The following is an 18638-nucleotide window of genomic DNA, read 5'->3' on the forward strand; positions in this document are numbered from 1 at the left end:
CCAATCCTACAAAGACTTATGCATGTGCTTAATGTTATGCATTTCAATGAAATGACTTACAGGTCGTAAAGTTGAGGCACGGGCATAAATCTTTACAGGATTGCAGTCTTAATGTAGAGCAACAAAGTTAAGACCTGGGATAAATGGGAGACTATTAGATAAAACAATGGTTCTCAAACTTTTGTATTGGTGACACCTTTTACACAGCAAGCCTTGGAGTGCAACCCATCCCCCCAATTAATTCAGATCACCTTTTTTATGTTTATAAATGCTGGAGGTGAAGCAGGGTTTTGGGGTGGAGGCTGAAAGCTTGTGACCCCCCATGTAATAACCTCATGACCCCCTAAGGGGTCAGAGCCCCCAGTCTGAGAACCCCTGAGGTAGAAGGAACTTAGCAACAACTTGGAAGCCATTGTGATCTGTCCATGCTGGGGAAAAAAGGGTATTAACATATCTTTCTGATGGCTTATAGAGGTTGGTGACATGGTAAATTGATCAGGACATGCAAGCGAATAAACAGACAGGTTGGATGTATTTAAGTGGTAGGCCACAACTGGATTAATTTAACACTGGGCAGTGTGCCCACTCCCCTGCTCTCTCACACCAGGCATTTAACTGGTTCTAGCGTGTGATGACAGGGCTCCCATCATATAACCCATAATGTGGGGTAGATTCTCCTGTGTTTCTGTGCACTTTAGAATCTTCTCTCCCCCTTCCCGATAGGTTTGGGGAGTAGAGGTTATCAAAATGGAAATATCAGTCTACAAAGACTTCAGGTCTCTCCTCCTCTTACAGGCATAGTCCACCAGCAAAATTCAGAATCTGACTGACTTTTGGGAGCTGGCGCTTTTAGCCTTTGTAAGCACTAGACACTGTGTTCAAGTTGCAACAAACTAAACAGTCTTATTTTTCTTAATAGGACTTAATTTGCAATTCCTATTGTTTTCAACTTAACCGTGCATCCATGATGCTATGAGGGAAAACTTATGTTGCTGCTGCCTATAACCGATGCTACATCATGTGCCTAAAGAGAGGAATTAACTCTCCAGAGCTGTCAAATCTGATGCCTTTTATAAGTTCAATATATTTTAAAATGACACAATTGACTTGAATTTTTTAATTTAATTTGAGTCAGTTTTCTGATAGAACACCCTATATTAGTTGTCAAAACATTTTTAGTGGAGAATTAAAAAATTCAGTATTGACAGTCAACAAAACAGTGAAAATGTGCATTTTACAGCATTTTGTATATGAAGTAAAACTGAAAAAAGAGAAATAATTCTGTGGTCTTTTAGCCATAATAACCATACAGGTTTGTTGTATTAATGGTTAGTACAAAATTTTCCTGATTTGAAATGCGATTTTTCAAATTGACGGTATCTTTAAAATAGCAAACTCCTCTCCAGTAAACCTGCCTAAAATATTGGCAAACAGGTTGTTTTATGTGTTAACAATGAGCTTTTACCCTGTTTTACCTTAACTCTGTTAAAATTTTTCATGACAAAACTGCAACCCTTGTTAGTTTATCTCATGCAATTGGCTGATATTCATCTTTTTAAAACAAACCCCAAATCTGAAATTATTTGCACTAGTAAATTTTTAGTCTCAGTATCATGGCTGTGAAGTTTTTCTTCAAGCATGTTTTTCCATGAAATTAACAGTAATCAAATGCACCCCACTGTTCCCCTTGAATACCAGTTTTTCAGACTTTTTTTCTCTCAGCACCTCTTCACTCCATCTCAGTGTTCTTACTTTTCTCCTGTCTGTTCCGTTTCTAACTTTCATTCCCCAAATAGCAACAAAGATGTTAGGAACTGGTGCTAACTAACAAGGTAAAATCACTGAGGGCCACAGAATAGCCTTGGAATCCGGCAGTGCTTTCTGTACCATTGGTCAGTGACCTATATTGTGTCTCAGCAACATTTCCAGCTTTTGATGCTCTTTAGGACATGTTCTTTGTGAAATGCATTCTCTTGATAATGTAGTATTAAAATAATTAAATTCACGTCTTTAAACCTATGCCACTAAAGTTTAGCAGCTTAGTTAAATACATTTTTAAAGAAATAGCAAGAGGAAAGCTAGCTTTAAAAAAAATCTAAACCTCCACTGAGTTACAAATCACTGAAAATAGGAGTTGTTAGGGTACAAATGTACCCTTTCTTGCAATTAACTTCTTGAGCTTTCTGTTAGAACAGTGCATATTGTTTTAATTTGTTTGCACTGATTTTTCTTTCTCATGCAACCTCTAGTTTTCTTATTTGAAAAAAAAATCCATATTAAACTTGAAATTGTAATCAAAGTGCTTAAATCGGGTTTAAAATTATAACAGCGTTTGATTTCCTTAATCTAGGCGTGCATAACACTGATGTGTTCTTCAGACAGGCTTACTTGTTTCATTGATTTTCTGTATTTCACTAGCAATTAAATATTTTCTTACTCTGTTGAAAACATTAATCCCCCCCGATTGTATCTATTCAGTCATGTATTTAACAGAGATAGGCCTGGAGTTTTGGGGACGAAGTAAACAGTAGCAAATCTTGTTAGTTGTGTTAATGAGTAAGTTTTATAGCTGATTCTTCTTTACTTGTGGTCTGCCAATATTGACACTGCAAATTTATTTTTGATAAAATACACTTTAAAATCAATTATGTATTAAGTTAAAGGAATATTTCAATTTAATTGTTGAAATATTACCCTTTCTCCCCCCTGCCCCCCCCAATAAATAAAAAGCAAGCAAAGGAAGAGTGTTGGAATCACCCTTTTGTCAACCTGTTGGGTGAATTGCCGTTCATTCTTTGGTCATGTGTTAAGGTCATGTGTTACTTCAGTGCAATGAAAGCAAAACATAGGGTGCTATTTAGGCTGGTCACAAGCCTGAGTGCTACTTTGTCAATAAGCTCTTTGGCAAATAGTGCGTTTAGTTGCTGAAGCAAATAGCCATAGTGGAGCCTCATTAATGTTTTATGTCGATGTAGTTTTTGGCAAAATGGATCTGTCTCAATTCTGTGTCTTTTAAAAGCAACTCCTGGCAGAGTCTGACATTCTTGTTTTTGTCTTTCTTTAAGGAAAAAATTTGTACACAAATGAATATGTGGCAATTAAGCTGGTAAGTTAATTTTTTTGTATTCAGACTGACTTTTCTCAATATTTGAGATGTGAATTTGGTTAGAAATTTACTTTCAAATAATGGTTTGTTTATATGCAACTAAGTCTACTTGCGTGTATTACCACTGAATTATACTAGTTTCAGCTCGTCACTAGTTTCATGGGTGAACCAGACTGACTACTATTTCAGAAATCTGTCCACCAATCATACCAAGTGGATTCCTCTCTGCTGCAGTAGCAGTAGAGGATTGAAAAATGTGACGGCAGAGAAAACCCAGAGGAAAGAATCTAGAAATTCTGCTTCTGTCCAGGAGGAGAGCAGCAGTGGAGATCCTGGATGACTATTTTTCCAATTAACTCCCAACTTTTCAGTTTATCTTGTCTGTCATCACTTCTACTCTTGATTCTCACTGTGAACAGGTAGCTGCCTTTTTAATTACTGAAATATCTGTAGAATGTGAGATGTTTGATGTAATTTACTAATGAATACTTCCATATCAGATGTGATACGCTTATGACCATGACATTCTTTCCCACATTTTAAGGGCTTGTCTGCAGAGGGGTTTAATTCATAGCTTTTTGCTGTCAGGTAACACATGTTACGGAAGCTGTAGTAATAGCTTGCACTCAAGGCACTGTACCCTTTGTCAACACGCATCATTGTGTACACTCGGGAGCGATTGTATGGCACTCTGTAAGGGCGCTCCTTTGCTTTTGCTGTTGAGCAGTGTGCATTCTGGGATTTTTTTCAGTCTGTTGTGGGATGCGTAGTGGAAGCCAGGCGGGTTCTGATTATTTTTTTAAAAATCCTGTGATTCATTTGTCTCTGCCCCTGCCCTTTTTAAGGATTGGTAGCACCATTTTTGAATTGCTGTGGGGAGCTTGGGCCCAACAATGCTTGGCACCAGTACGCTGGCAACCCTGATATACACATAGCCTGCTTGGGCTGTATTTTAACACTCAAAGCTGGATGAATTCAGTTTTGAATTTTGCCTGATTCACCGTCAAGCAAACAATGTGGCAGGAGCTCCTCCAGCAGCAGGAGGATCTCCAGTGGTGGCAGAACAAGAAAGACACCGAGCAACTGAGTAGAGGACTAGTTCCTGGAGCAGCTTCACAACATGCGGCACTACTTCTGGTTTTGGAAAACCAGCATGGATTGGTGGGAAATGATTGTTCTGCAGACCTGGGATGAAAGAATTTCATTGGTGAAAAAATTTCTAGGAGGCCAACCTTTTTGGAGATATGTTCTGAACTGACCCTGCAGCTACAGCAGCAGTGAACCAACTTTCGGTGCCCTGTACATGTGGACAAGCGTCATGCCCATTGGGGCCATTGTCAGGCAAGTGTGTGATGCCATGGAAAAGGTACTGCTCCCCTGGGTTATAAAGCTTAGTAATGCTCTGGAGGTTATTGATTTTTGTACTCGTGTGAGTCTCAGATTGTATTGGGACAACTCATGGGGACCGATGTGCCTCTTTGCTTCCTCTTCTCCTCCCCGAGTCAGGGCTCAGAATTCATAAAGAGAAAGAGGTATTTCTCCATGGTACTCCAAGGGCTTGTTGACTGCCATTGCAAGTTTATAGGCATAACTTCAGGGTGGTCTGGAAGAGTCCACAGTGTTAGGATCTTTTGAAATTTAGGTGTATTTAAATTAATAGAAGTAAGACTCCTTGGCCCTGGGAACACTATAGACATTACTAGCATGGACATTTTCCTCCAGTTTTATCCTGGGAGACCTGGCTTACCCTCTGCTTCCCTGGTTAGTGAAGCCATTCATGGAAGCATAGGACTGGAAGGGACCGGGACCTCAAGAGATCATCCAGTTCAGTCCCCTGCACTCAAGGCAGGACTATGTAATAACTAGACCATTCCTGATACGTTTGTCTAATCTGGTCTTAAAACCCTCCAATGACAGAGATTCCACAACCTCTCTAGGCAATTTGTCCCACTGCTTAACTGCCCTGACCATTAGGAAGTTTTTCCTAATGTCCAACCTAAACCTCCCTTGCTGCAATTTAAGCTCATTGCTTCTTGTCCTGTCCTTAGAGGTTAAGAATTTTTCACACTCCTCCTTGTAACAGCCTTTTATGTACTTGAAAACTGGTATCGTGTCTCCCTTCAGTCTTCTCTTCTGCAGACTAAACAAACACACAGTTTTTTCAATCTTTCCTTTTCCATTATTTTCTAGACCTTTAATAATTTTTGTTCTCTTCTGGACTTTCTCCAATTTGTCTCCATCTTTTCTGAAATCTGGTGCCCAGAACTGGACACAATATCCAGCTGATGCCTTAGTATGGCATAGAGTGGAGGAATTACTTCTCAAATCTTGCTTACAACACTCTTGCTAATGCATCCCAGAATGATATTTGCTTCTTTTGCAACAGTGTTACACTGTTGACTCATATTTAGCTTGTGATCCACTATAACACCTACATCTCTGTCTGCAGTACTCTTTTCGAGGCAGCCATTTCCCATTTTGTGTTTGTACAATTGATTGTTTCTTCCTAAGTGGAGTACTTTGCATTTGTCTTTATTGAATTTCATTCTGTTTACTTGAGACTATTTCTCTAGTTTGTCCAGATCATTTTGAACTGGCTGCTTAGAAGATAGGAACTGTTAACTACTGTCTCAATAGTTGCAGAAAGACAGCTGAGAATTAATTTGGCTGTTGGAAAGGGATATGGCTTTGTTTGTGGAATAGACTAGAAGCAGCAGAAAAAAATCCCAAATGTTGTCTGTTTGAACAGTATTTGTGAGTGTAAGGGAGAAAACCTTATCAATGGGTGGGAGGTGGAGATGCAGAGATTTGCTCAGCCATTTGAGTAGCCAGCAAAGTGTCAAGGACAAAATGCTAATAGCCAGGGTGATATTGTCAGGGAGGCCTATTGATCTTATTTTGAACCTCAGGCCTGAAATTGCAAAGCTGTACTGTATTGTTTTTATGGGTGTTGTGTTGTGGCAGTTCCTGTTGCACCGTGTGTGTTTATCTGCATGTGGTTGCAAACCTTGATGAATTAGTGAAAATGTAATTATTTTCTGTGTAAAATGAACTGTTGATGCCTTTAAAATTTCATTTGTCAGGTTGTTTAATAAAAATTTACTGTGCAACAATTATGTAATGACGAATGACCTTTTCATTAAATCAGCAGTGAAACAAAACAGTAAAGTGCAGCAGTTCAGTGCAGGGAAGTATGCAAGGAGCGGGGCACTTAAAGTCACAGCAGAGTAAACAGTTTGGCTCTGCTTCTTCTGAAGTGGAGTGCCAAGGCTCAAAAGTTACCTGGGGTGATAGAGGGCTCAAAAGAGGGGGTGCCAGGTGCCCTGTTCTCTGTGCCTTGAGCTGGTGTCCATGAGGGGAATGGCTTCTGGGAGCAGTTCTGCGGGAGTGTAGTGGGGAGGAGTTGTTCCCAGTAGCCAGTGTTGTCCATGGCCTACATAACTTGGCTAGCTGCTGATTTGCAGTATTGTATTGCCTGCTGCCCTAATAGTATCATGCACTACAACAGAGCCTTTTGGCTTCCTATCTTCTCCAGGAGTTGCCTCTACCATCTCCCTGTTTTTTTCCATAGTGACTTTGGCTATGGCAGTTCAACTGCTATGCTGTCCTTTGCAGTGAACTACCTGGGAGAGCTCCTTGTCATATATTCATTCTCCGTCCTCAGTTACTGCCTCCATCTCTTTTCTCTTTATTTTATTTTATTTTATTTTTTTTTTGTGATGGAGACTCTAATGATATTTATGAACATTTCTTCACAATTTTTCTGTTTTTTCCCCCTCAGGTTTGCCAGCCACTGACAAAGGCCTTGTCTTTGAAGGTCTGGCCAGTGCGGGTGCTGAAACTTTGGGGGTATTAAAAAATGAGACAGGAGTATTATTCATATTCTAGAGAGGCTATAACATTTTTATGCATTTCTGGCTTTACCTCTCTGAGATTCTTCCAAGTCTTGGGGGAACCCCTGAAATAGTAAGCCATGCATGCATTGGGAGCTGGGAGTCCTGGTGCCAGAGGTGAAGAACATGGAGCGCACCATCACTCCCAGAGCTAGAACCATGCTGGAGAGGACCCAGAAGGATGCTATCCGCTGCCAATACATGGAAAACTTGAAACAGAAGCCGGACCAGGGCAAGGCCTTCGAGGTGACATGCGAGTGGGATGCCAGCAACCACTTGCTCCCTGGCAGCTTCAGCTGATTTGCCGACTGGAGGTTCGTCCACCAGGCCTGCGTCTCACTGAATGGAGCTGTCCACTATAGGAATCAGGACAACCGATGCAGGAAGTGCAGCTATGCCAACGAGACACTATCCCATGTCCATAGGGAAGGTCACCATGAACTCCACCGTTCCCGGAACCGACAGACATAGTCATCACCAACGAGGACTGGAAGAAGATCATCATGGTGGACGTCACCGTGCCCTTTGAAAACAGGACCCCGGCTTTCACAACGCCCAATCTCGAAAGCTGGAGAAATATGCTGACACCCTGAGAACTAGGGGTTACGAGGTACAAATTCATGCACTGATAGTTGAAGCCCTGGGCCCATAGGACCCTGGTAATGAGCGAATGCTGAGAGAATGTGGAGTCGGTCAATGCTGCGCTCGGCTGATGCGGCAACTCATGGTATCAGACGCTATCAGGTGGTCAAGGGACATCTACGTAGAACACATCACCGGACGTCGGCAATACCAGGAGGGACAATCTTCACTCATTGATATATTTTGCTTTCCACCACCAATTCTCTGTATAACTTTTTTCAGGAGTAATGTACCCAAATGTATGGATGCTAGATATCTAAACTGTATTCTTAAATTCATTCACCTAAATTTGGGTTATTGCTGATTATGCACTATATGTATCTTATGACTTTAAAAACAAACTTTGTATTTGTGAATAATCTAAGCACTATATCCAGATGTACAAATACTCTTTTCTCAACCTATTATATAATTTTTTTTAACATTAGCTTTAATAAAAAATTTACGCTGTGTGGCTTTGCTGTTGTGCCTTGGAGGATTGAGGGTAAGGGTGCAGGGAAGGGAAAGGAGGTTGTGATTGGGAATTGTGTTCTCAGTCTTGCTTTGCAGTTTTGCTGTGCCTTGGAGGTGCTTATATGATGTTGGAGGGATTAGCAGGGAGAATCTGCATAATAAACAAGGTGCATAATTCCCTCTACATCACCAGAAGGCTGTCCTGACTCTGGATGATGTTGCACTGAGGCAGGTGACTAGGATGCAGAGAATGGTCATATTCAAAAAGGCAAAGGGCAGACCAGGGAGATACGCAGTGAAGTTATTCACTAAGATGGTCCCCCTAGAAGTTGTGCTGGAGTGGAAATGAGTTGCAAACTATACCATTGGGGAAGGCTATGCAGCTATTCCTTAGTTTCTGAACAAAAATTGAACAATTCTTTAGCCTTAGATTTTGCTTTTTTACCTGAACACATGTTGAAAGTACAGAGTAAAACAGACAGGGTTCTGCAATGATTATTTGAAACATTCACCGTTACCAATCTGTAAGAATGCATATTATTGGGCTTTTATAGGGGAGCTGTACTTTTTATAGTTTTGGGCATACACTGTCATCTGTCTCATGAAAAGAGAGTGCTGCTTTTCTTGTAATCACTGCTCAATAAACTTTTGCATTTTTCACAAAAGAATGTTTTCCTTATTTGAATCTGCTGTGGGATGGAGTGAGGGAGAGACTGTAGCAGTGCCATGCTGCTGGCTGCCATTTTGAGGTGGCAAATAGTGTTTGGAGTGGGGGTGGTATTGGGCAGGACATCTGAAGGAAGGGAAAGGAGAAAAGAAAATACGTATATGGCTATGGGCCCAAAAATGTTAGGTAGATGGGGCTTTAGCTTGAGATGGAGACCAATTACCTGGCTCGAGTAGCCGCCATTTTGGAACAGTGAATGGGTGGTGGTGGGAAGGTGGCAAATGGACAGTTTGGGTCGAGGGCAGGAGGGAGATTTTTGACCTCAGTTAGAAAGGCTTCTGTCTCACATCAACCTACAATAGCTGCTGCTGTGGGGCACCCAGCATGGAAGCTAGTATGGCATACTAACAAATTATAATTTAAAATACTTTTTGTTTTGTTTTAAAGTACATGCAAAGGTTCCTTCCATAGGATCAGCCTCAGTCCTTCTCTGGCTTGCTGCCTGGGATTTGGGGTGTCTTGCTGGTGCTCCTCGAGGGGAGAGCAAGCTTCATTAGTTGCCTGGGTTGGGTGGTTATGTAGTTATGTAAAATCCTATTCAGCACCTTAAAAAGGACAGGTTATATGTCCCCTACTGGAGTTTTTTCCTGTTGGCCCTTATTTTAATGTAGGTGCTTCTGAGCTGTTTTGCTGTGTATCTGACACTGTTCAGCATCCCGGTTGTGGCCCCTCATGGACATCTGCCCAGCAATGTCCACAAAAATGTCTTAATTGCGGTGGGAGGCTACAAGACTTTCCTGCACAAATGCTTCTGCTCACATGGCAATGAGATCCAGGGTGTTGTAGGGCTTCTGTAGTATTCTTTCAGGTATTGCAATAAACTGGCATCCAGGAGCAAATGGATAAAATGGTGCTGTATGCCAGTTGTAAAAAGGGGAGGGGACAGAGCAGGATAGGGCATGCAAGTAAACGGACAAGTCCGTAATGGTCACCTGTAAAGCGATGTGGGATAGCCATTGGTTGTCTGTCAGAGTAGTTCTCAGCAGCATTCCGTGCACATGAACAATAGATGGGACCAACTCTCACTTTTCAGCAAAGTTAATTCATTTTGAAGCAGGACTCTGGAATTTGTGATAAATATGGAGTGAGTGCGCTATAATGAATTTCATTGTTTATATGCAAGTATTTTCAGAGTGGATTAATTCCAAAAAGTTGTGGATTAACACCCCCGTGAAGAAGAGTCTTAAGTTTCAACCATTATTTAAATTGAAGTTCTGCTGTGCTTGTGGATGTGACTTAGGCCTTGTATACACTACAGGGGAAATTCGATCTAAGCTACGCAATTTGAGTTACATGAATAGCGTAACTCAAATCAACATAGCTTAGATCTACTTACCGCGGGGTCCACGCTACGCGATGTTGACTGGAGATGCTGTCGCGTCGACTCTCCTTACTCTTCTTGATCTGGAGGACTACAGGAGTTGATAGGAGAGCGATTTAGTGGGTTATTGATCGCAGATCAACTGCCGATGCATTGGTCGCCGCTCGTCAATCCCTGGTAAGCGTAGACAAGCCCTAAGCTGTGGGTAAACCAATGTTAGTTTCTGTAATAATAAAGATATTTCAGAATGGATTGAGGTTTTTAAAAACAAAGCAAACAAAAAAACCGCGACAAAGAATGTATGAAGGTGTAAAGCGCTGTAACTTTTATGAACACTTTTTTTTGGAAAAACTTGCATAACTGTCTCTTGGCTCCACTAATGAATGCCATGGAGTTATTCCAAATCATCCGTAGAATATTTTTTGCAGTACCTTATATATCGAACATTCTGGTTATATAAAGTGAAATTTAGAATATGAAAACCTGAGCTGTGGAATAGCGAAATAAAAAATGGCAAGTCTAAAAAGTAAATGCTTTTAATATAATTATATAGTAAGCTTATGAGAGGAACTTCTACCAAACTACTTCATGGTTAAATCAGGGTTGCCAAATACAAAGTTCATTCCACAGGTAGGAACTGGTGTAAAAAAACATCCCAAACTAACTTTTTTCCCAAAGAGCAGAATTGTGTAGCCTTAGTTTTAAAATGAATTTTCCTTTTAAAATATGCCTGAAACTCTTAAGTCCAGTACAAGGTGAATATGGGCTGAGTTATTTCTGTGTTCAAAATGTAATAATTGCTGAGGTAGTGTAATCACAATAAACCTTTATAGTGTCTTCTGCATGATTGGTGATTTTGGAGCACTAATTATATGGTACTCCAGATTAAGAAAAATATAAATCTGATACTATTTGGTTCATTTATGGATTTTTTGAGTAAATTGCCACATCCATAAACATTGCCACTTTATGAATTATTTATAAAATAATGAGTTTAAGGTATTTCTATATTAATTTCATTCAACCTCTGAAGTGATTGTGATTTGGCAATTTAGTTTTGCCATATTGATTTGCTAATTCCTCTGAGTCTTACAACAACTTCACTTAAAGCTGTGTAGAAAGCTTTAAGAACCATTTTCAAATACCTTGTTTTAGAAGTTCTGAAAGAGTCCTACTTCTGGTAAAGCCCTAGTGTATGTTATTACAATGTGCAAGACAGAATTATAATTACTTGATCACTTGAAGCAATGAAAAGGAAGTAGTGTGTTAACGTATAATAAACTAACAAAAGGCAGGAAATTCAAAGTTAAGGCCAAAACTCTAACTCTCACTGTTGTTGGGTATAGATACTGTGTAACAGGGTGGCACTCGCCTCTCGCAAGTGCCCTCTTGTCCGAGTGCACGTGCCTGCACTTTCTCTCTGGCTTGTAGTGGAATCTTCAGCAACTCTTCCCTTTGGGCAGAGTCTCTCACAGTCTGTATGTGAGATAAAAATCAAACCCCTTCCAGGGTATAAGTCCCACAGGGAGGCCTATCTCAGCACCCTCTGTAATGTTGCTTTATTTGCAGCCCTATCTCTGCGCTCACTCCTCAATCAGTCCAGCAGGGCCTATCACAGTACCCTGGTTCGATGGTCTCTCAGCCCCTTCTGGGATCTCTCGAATTGTCCTCGCTCTGGTATAGAGTGGTGCCCCAAGGCTCCCTCGTTGGAGGCAATGTCTTCGCCCTCTTGGGGTTGCTCAGGCCCAAGCTGTCCAGCTGGACCACTATGGTTCATTTCCTCTTCCAGGGATGCATCAAAGTCCAGGCCACTTGGTCGGGGGGGCCCTGGGCCTGTCCTACAGAGACACTAAAGATAGCAACCATCCACCATGTCCCTTCAACTAAGCTGAGTCGCTGCTACAATTCCCTGGGCCACTTCCCCGTGGCCCCAGCACGTTCTTCACTCTTACCTCAGGGTCTGGTCCTTGTTGAGTCCCAGCGGCCAGCCCAGAGCTCCTTCTCGGCCTCTACTCCCCACCCCCCAATCTCTGCTAGTACTGCTCTGTCCTAGGTCCTGTAGCTCCCTCAGCCAGTCAGGCACACCACCCACATTCCTCCGGCAAAGAACTGAACTCTGCTCTGCACTTCAGCTCCTTTTATATGGTCTTGCTAAACCCGGATTAGCTGCTCCTTGCTGCCCCTCTCTGGCTGCAGCCCACGCCACCACTCTAGGCAACTTGGAGGACTCTCTTCACTGCCCTTTTCTGGGGTGGGGTATGGCAGGGCTGTGAGGCCTTCAGCAGAGGGAGTCAGGGCCTAGTCCACCTCATCACACACTGGTATTCAGGAGGGGATGGTGCTCTTGGCATGAAATGAGTTTTTAACTGTTTGTGGTTTTATGCTTTAATTTTCACAAGGATGTTTTATTATGCTCTTTATGTAAGCAAAGAAAAAATTTGCAAACTTTAGTAAAAAGAAAAGGCGTACTTGTGGCACCTTAGAGACTAACCAATTTATTTGAGCATAAGCTTTCGTGAGCTACAGCTCACTTCATTGGATGCATACTGTGGAAACTGCAGAAGATATTACATACACAGAGACCATGAAACAATACCTCCTCCCACCCCACTCTCCTGCTGGTAATAGTTTATCTAAAGTGATCACTCTCCTTACAATGTGTATGATAATCAAGTTGGGCCATTTCCAGCACAAATTCAGGTTTTCTCACCCCCGCCCCCCCCCCCCCCCCCCGCTGGAAATGGCCCACCTTGATTATCATACACATTGTAAGGAGAGTGGTCACTTTGGATGAGCTATTGCCAGCAGGAGAGTAAGTTTATGTGTGTGGGGGGTGTGTGTGTGTGTGAGAACCTGGATTTGTGCTGGAAATGGCCCACCTCGATTTTCATACACATTGTAAGGAGAAAAAAGAAAAGGAGTACTTGTGGCACCTTAGAGACTAACCAATTTATTTGAGCATGCATCTGATGAAGTGATGTAGCTCACTTCATCAGATGCATGCTCAAATAAATTGGTTAGTCTCTAAGGTGCCACAAGTACTCCTTTTCTTTTTGCGAATACAGACTAACACGGCTGTTACTTGCAAACTTTAGTGTTTTTAAATGTTACATACATTATTGCACAACTGGTTAAATGAATTACTTATTTTAACCTTCTGAAACATCAGGTATTTGCACTCTCCTGCAAGCTGCCTGTGGTTGACAGTAGCAGAAAGTGCTTTTACACCCACAGTCTCCTGACCTTAGGGATTCACGAATTTTTCATAGTGTGGACCACGTCTTAATAGGTTCTCATGAGCAATCTCTTTTTCTGTTCAGAAATCTATCATTACCTTCCTTCCCATTTAGGATCCCCCCACATCCCTGTATAAATTGCTGGAGTTCTTGTATGGGGAAAAAACTGGGTAAACATTTCATGTAGCTTTACTTTTCTGTAAACACCGGCCTTATCTATGCAGAATTTTTTCTATAACCTAAGGTGTGAATTAAACAGATTGTTTCACTGGTAAGCCCAAAGATAGACATGCTCTTCTTCTGTCTCTCTTTTTTTTTTTTTTCCCCCAAGTTAGTTTGTTACTTGGGAAGGGTTTAAATTTAAAACTGAAAAAAGCCACTCTTTAAATCTGAATGTGTGTTTACTTGGGGGATTATGTTGGTATAGCTGGTTCTATGTACACAAAGCCTCTGTTTAAGATCTGAACATAATCCTGGGGAATTCTGAGGGGAGACTGGGTGAGGAAAGTGGTCAGTGGAAGCATGTGACTAAAAGAACCAGGCAGAGGAAAAGATGGGCTAGCGAAGGAGAAATAGAGCTCAGGAATAGGTTTGCAGAGTTGAAAAATGAAGAAGGGGCTCGGCAGGTAGTCACTGAAGGTGGAAGGGCAAGGAAGAAGAGAAGAGCAGCTAGTCCTATAGGAAAAGCGGAAGAGTCAATGGAGACTACACCAAACATGAGCCCCAGGAGGATACAGGATGGGTTGAAGAGGATTACAAGGGAGAATAGGAAAGGAAAGAACTTGCAGCCAGAGGGAACAGGGGATAGACCGGAGAATAGCACCGTCACCAGGAAAAGGCAGGTCTATGTGATCAGGGCCTCTTTACTGAGAAGAATAGACAGGCCTGTAACCAGAGCTGATCCAGAGCATAGAAGGGTATGCTGTCTTCCAGGGGCTAAGATACAGGATGTAGACCTGAGGTTGAAAAGGATCCTAAAGGGAGTGGGAAAGAATCCCCAAATTATCCTTCATGTGGGAACAAATGATACGGCTAGATTCTCGCTGGAAAGTATTAAGGGAGACTATGCTAGGCTGGGGAAGATGCTTAAGGAAATCAAGGTTCAGGTGATCTTTAGTGGGATTCTGCCTCTTCCTAGAGAAGAGCAACAAAGGTGTGACAAGATTATGCCTATCAACAGATGGCTTAGGCAGTGGTGCTATAAGGAGGGCTTTGGGATGTATGGCCACTGGGAGGCATTCATGGACAGAGGACATTTCTCTCAGGATGGACCTCATCTGAGTAGGGAAGGATATAGACTTCTAGGATGGAGGCTGGCACAACTGATTAAGAGAGCTTCAAACTAGGAATTTGGGGGAGATGGTTGGGAGATGTCCAGGTAATCTCCACGCCAGATTTTAGCATTGAGAGGGAAGAAAACGAAGTAAGAAAGGATACAGCCGTGGGTAGGAGAATGTATATAAGGAGGACGGGCAGTGTGGATAGCAGTCTAATAGGTTATACTGGCTGTAGAATGACCGTGCCTAATAGGGTACAGAATGTGAGTGAGGCCAAACAGCAAAAATTAAGATGTTTGTACACCAACGCGAGGAGCCTAGGTAACAAAATGGAGGAACTAGAGCTACTGGTGCAGGAAGTGAAACCAGATATTAGAGGGATAACAGAAACATGGTGGAATAGTAGTCATGACTGCACTACGGGTATTGAAGGGTATGTGCTGTTTAGGAAAGACCAAAATTAAGGTAAAGGTGGTGGAGCAGCATTGTATATCAATGATGAGGTAGAACGTAAAGAAATAAGCGATGGAATGGATAAGACAGAGTCCATCTCGGCAAAAATTACATTGGGGAAGAAAACTACTAGAGGCTCCCCTGGGATAGTGCTTGGGGTGTGCTACACACTGCCAGGATCTAATTTGGATATGGATAGAGACCTTTTTAATGTTTTTAATAAAGTAAATACTAATGGAAACTGCGTGATCATGGGAGACTAACTTCCCAGATATAGACTAGAGGACGAGTGCTAGCAATAATAATAGGGCTCGGCTTTTCCTAGACACGATAGCTGATGGATTCCTTCATAAAGTAGTTGCTGAACTGGACTAGAGGGGATGCCATTTTAGATTTGGTTTTGGTGAGTAGTGAGGACCTCATAGAAGAAATGGTTGTAGGGGATAATCTTGATTCAAGCAATCAAGAGTTAATTCAGTTCAAACTGAACGGAAGGATTAACAAAAATAAATCTGCAGCTAGGGTTTTTGATTTCAAAAGGGCTGACCTTCAAAAATTAAGGAAATTAGTTAGGAGAGTGGATTGGACTGAAGAACTTATGGATCTAACGGTAGAGGAGGCCTGGGATTACTTTAAGCCAAAGCTGCAGAAGCTATTGGAAGCCTGAATCCCAAGAAAGGGGAAAAAATTGATAGGCAGGAGTTGTAGACCAAGCTGGATTAGCAAGCATCTCACAGAGGTGATTAAGGAAAAGCAGAAAGCATACAGGGAGTGGAAGATGGGCGGGATCAGCAAGGAAAGCTACCTTATTGAGGTCAGAACATGTAGGGACAAAGTGAGACAGGCTAAAAGTCAAGTAGAGTTGGATCTTGCCAAGGGAATTAAAACAAATAGTAAAAGGTTCTATAGCCATATAAATAAGAAGAAAACAAAGAAAGAAGTGGGACTGCTAAACACTGAGGATGGAGTGGAGATCGAGGATAATCTATGCATGCCCAATATCTAAACAAATACTTTGCCTCAGTCTTCAATGAGGCTAAAGAGGATCTTAGGGATAATGGTAGCATGACAAACGGGAATGAGGTTATGGAGGTAGATATTAACATATCTGAGGTAGAAATGAAATTCAAATAGCTTAATGGGACTAAATCGGGGGGCCCAGATAATCTTCATCCAAGAATATTAAAGGAATTGGCACGAGAAATTGCAAGCCCATTAGCAAGAATTTTTAATGAATCTGTAAACTCTGGGGTTGTACCGTATGATCGGAGAATTGCTAACATAGTTCCTGTTTTTAAGAAAGGGGGAAAAAAAGTGATCCGGGTAATTATAGGCCTGTTTGACATCTGTAGTATGCACTTGGAAAAAATTTGAAGGAGAAGGTAGTTAAGGACATTGAAGTCAATGGTAAATGGGACAAAATACAACATGGTTTTACAAAAGGTAGATCGTGCCAAACCAACCTGATCTCCTTCTTTGAGAAAGTAATAGATTTTTTAGACAAAGGAAAAGCAGTGGATCTAATGTACCTAGATTTCAGTAAGGCGTTTGATACCGTGCCACATGGGGAATTATTAGTTTAAATTGGAAAAGATGGGGATCAATAGGAAAATTGAAAGGTTGATAAGGAATTGGTTAAAGGGGAGTCTACAACGGGTCGTACTGAAAGGTGTACTGTCAGGCTGGAGGGAGGTTACCAGTGGAGTTCCTCAAGGATCGGTTTTGGGACCTATCTTATTTAATCTTTTTATTACTAACCTCGGCACAAAAAGTGGGGGTGCGCTAATAAAGTTTGCAGATGATACAAAGTTGGGAGGTATTGCCAATTTAGAGGAGGACAGGGCTATCCTACAGGAGGATCTGGATGACCTTGTAAACTGGAGTAATAATAATAGGATGAAATTTAATAGTGAGAAGTGTAAGGTCATGCATTTAGGGATTAATAACAAGAATTTTAGTTATAAACTGGGGGCGCATCAATTAGAAGTAACGGAGGAGGAGAAGGACCTTGGAGTTGGTTGATCATAGGATGACTATGAGCCGCCAATGTGATATGGCTGTGAAAAAAGCCAATGTGGTCTTGGGATGCATCAAGTGAGATATTTCCAGTAGAGACAAGGAGGTTTTAGTACCGTTATACAAGGCACTGGTGAGACCTCACCTGGAATACTGTATGCAGTTCTGGTCTCCCATGTTTAAGAAGGACGAATTCAAACTGGAACAGGTACAGAGAAGGGCTACTAGGATGATCCGAGGAATGGATAACTTGCCTTATGAAAGGAGACTCAAGGAGCTTGGCTTGTTTGGCCTAACTAAAAGAAGGTTGAGGGGAGATATGATTGCTCTCTGTAAATATATCAGAGGGATAAATACCGGAGAGGGAGAGGAATCATTTAAGCTCAGTACCAATGTGGACACAAGAACAAATGGGTATAAATTGGTCATTGGGAAGTTTAGACTTGAAATTAGACGAAGGTTTCTAACCATCAGAGGAGTGAAGTTTTGGAATAGCCTTCCAAGGGAAGCAGTGGAGGCAAAAGATCTATCTGGCTTTAAGATTAAACTTGATAAGTTTATGGAGGAGATGGTATTATGGGATAACATGGTTTTGGTAATTAAATATTCACGGTAAATAGGCCCAATGGCCTGTGATAGGATGTTAGATGGGGTGGAATCTGAGTTACTCAGGAAAGAATTTTCTGTTAGTATCTGGCAGGTGAATCTTGCCCATATGCTCAGGGTTTAGCTGATCGCCATATTTTGGGGTCGGGAAGGAATTTTCCTCCAGGGCAGATTGGAAGAGGCCCTGGAGATTTTTCGCCTTCCTCTGTAGCACGGGGCACGGGTCACTTGCTGGAGGATTCTCTGCTCCTTGAAATCTTTAAACCACGATTTGAGGACTTCAAAAGCTCAAACATAGGTGAGAGGTTTTTTGAGGAGTGGTGGGTGAAATTCTGTGGCCTGCATTGTGCAGGCGGTCAGACTAGATGATCATTATGGTCCCTTCTGACCTAAATATCTATGAATAACTAGCATCGCATGACCAGTCAGTTCTCCATTGACCACAGTTTGGGAACATCGGAACTGTGCACTCCGTATCTTGTTAACATTTTTATTCATTTACTTTTATTTTATTATCTTGCCCTCTCTGGCAAGCACATTTCCTTTGTTGCCCTGCAAGATGTCATGCTTCAGACTCTCCCACTCCTTCCATTATCTTCTCTTTTGCTCCCACAAATTCACCCACTCTGCATGTTAAACCACCAACCAAGTAAGCTTCCCCCCAAACCTTTATTCATAAACATCTATTACAGTTCGTAACAAACATTCTAAAAAAAAAAAAATAGACCCATCAACATAAACGCACAACTACCTAAAGCAACCATGTCCAGTCTTGCCGAAGTTCCCCACACTCAGTAGTTTTTCCTTTGCCATGCTGTATCTAAGCATACACTGTAAGCTATTTATGGCAGGGATTGTTTTGTCTGAAGAGCCAATGGAGCAATTTATATAATAAAGTAATAGTAGGA

At 41.7% G+C, this 18638-nt stretch overlaps 1 protein-coding gene across 7 annotated transcripts in view; it reads left to right on the forward strand.

Annotated features, from left to right (window-relative positions):
- CSNK1G3 (casein kinase 1 gamma 3) overlaps window positions 1–18638 on the forward strand; it is a 165092-nt gene that overhangs the window by 36615 nt on the left and 109839 nt on the right. For all 7 annotated transcript variants that reach the window (XM_084629411.1, XM_084629409.1, XM_084629406.1 and 4 more), the window contains one exon: window positions 3066–3106. In XM_084629411.1, coding sequence (XP_084485537.1) covers window positions 3066–3106 — 41 coding nt within the window. The remainder of the gene's footprint in view (window positions 1–3065; window positions 3107–18638) is intronic.

The sequence above is a fragment of the Lepidochelys olivacea genome (genome assembly GCF_965140295.1).
Source record: "Lepidochelys olivacea isolate rLepOli2 genome assembly, chromosome: 5".
In the NCBI taxonomy this organism is placed as follows: domain Eukaryota; kingdom Metazoa; phylum Chordata; order Testudines; family Cheloniidae; genus Lepidochelys; species Lepidochelys olivacea.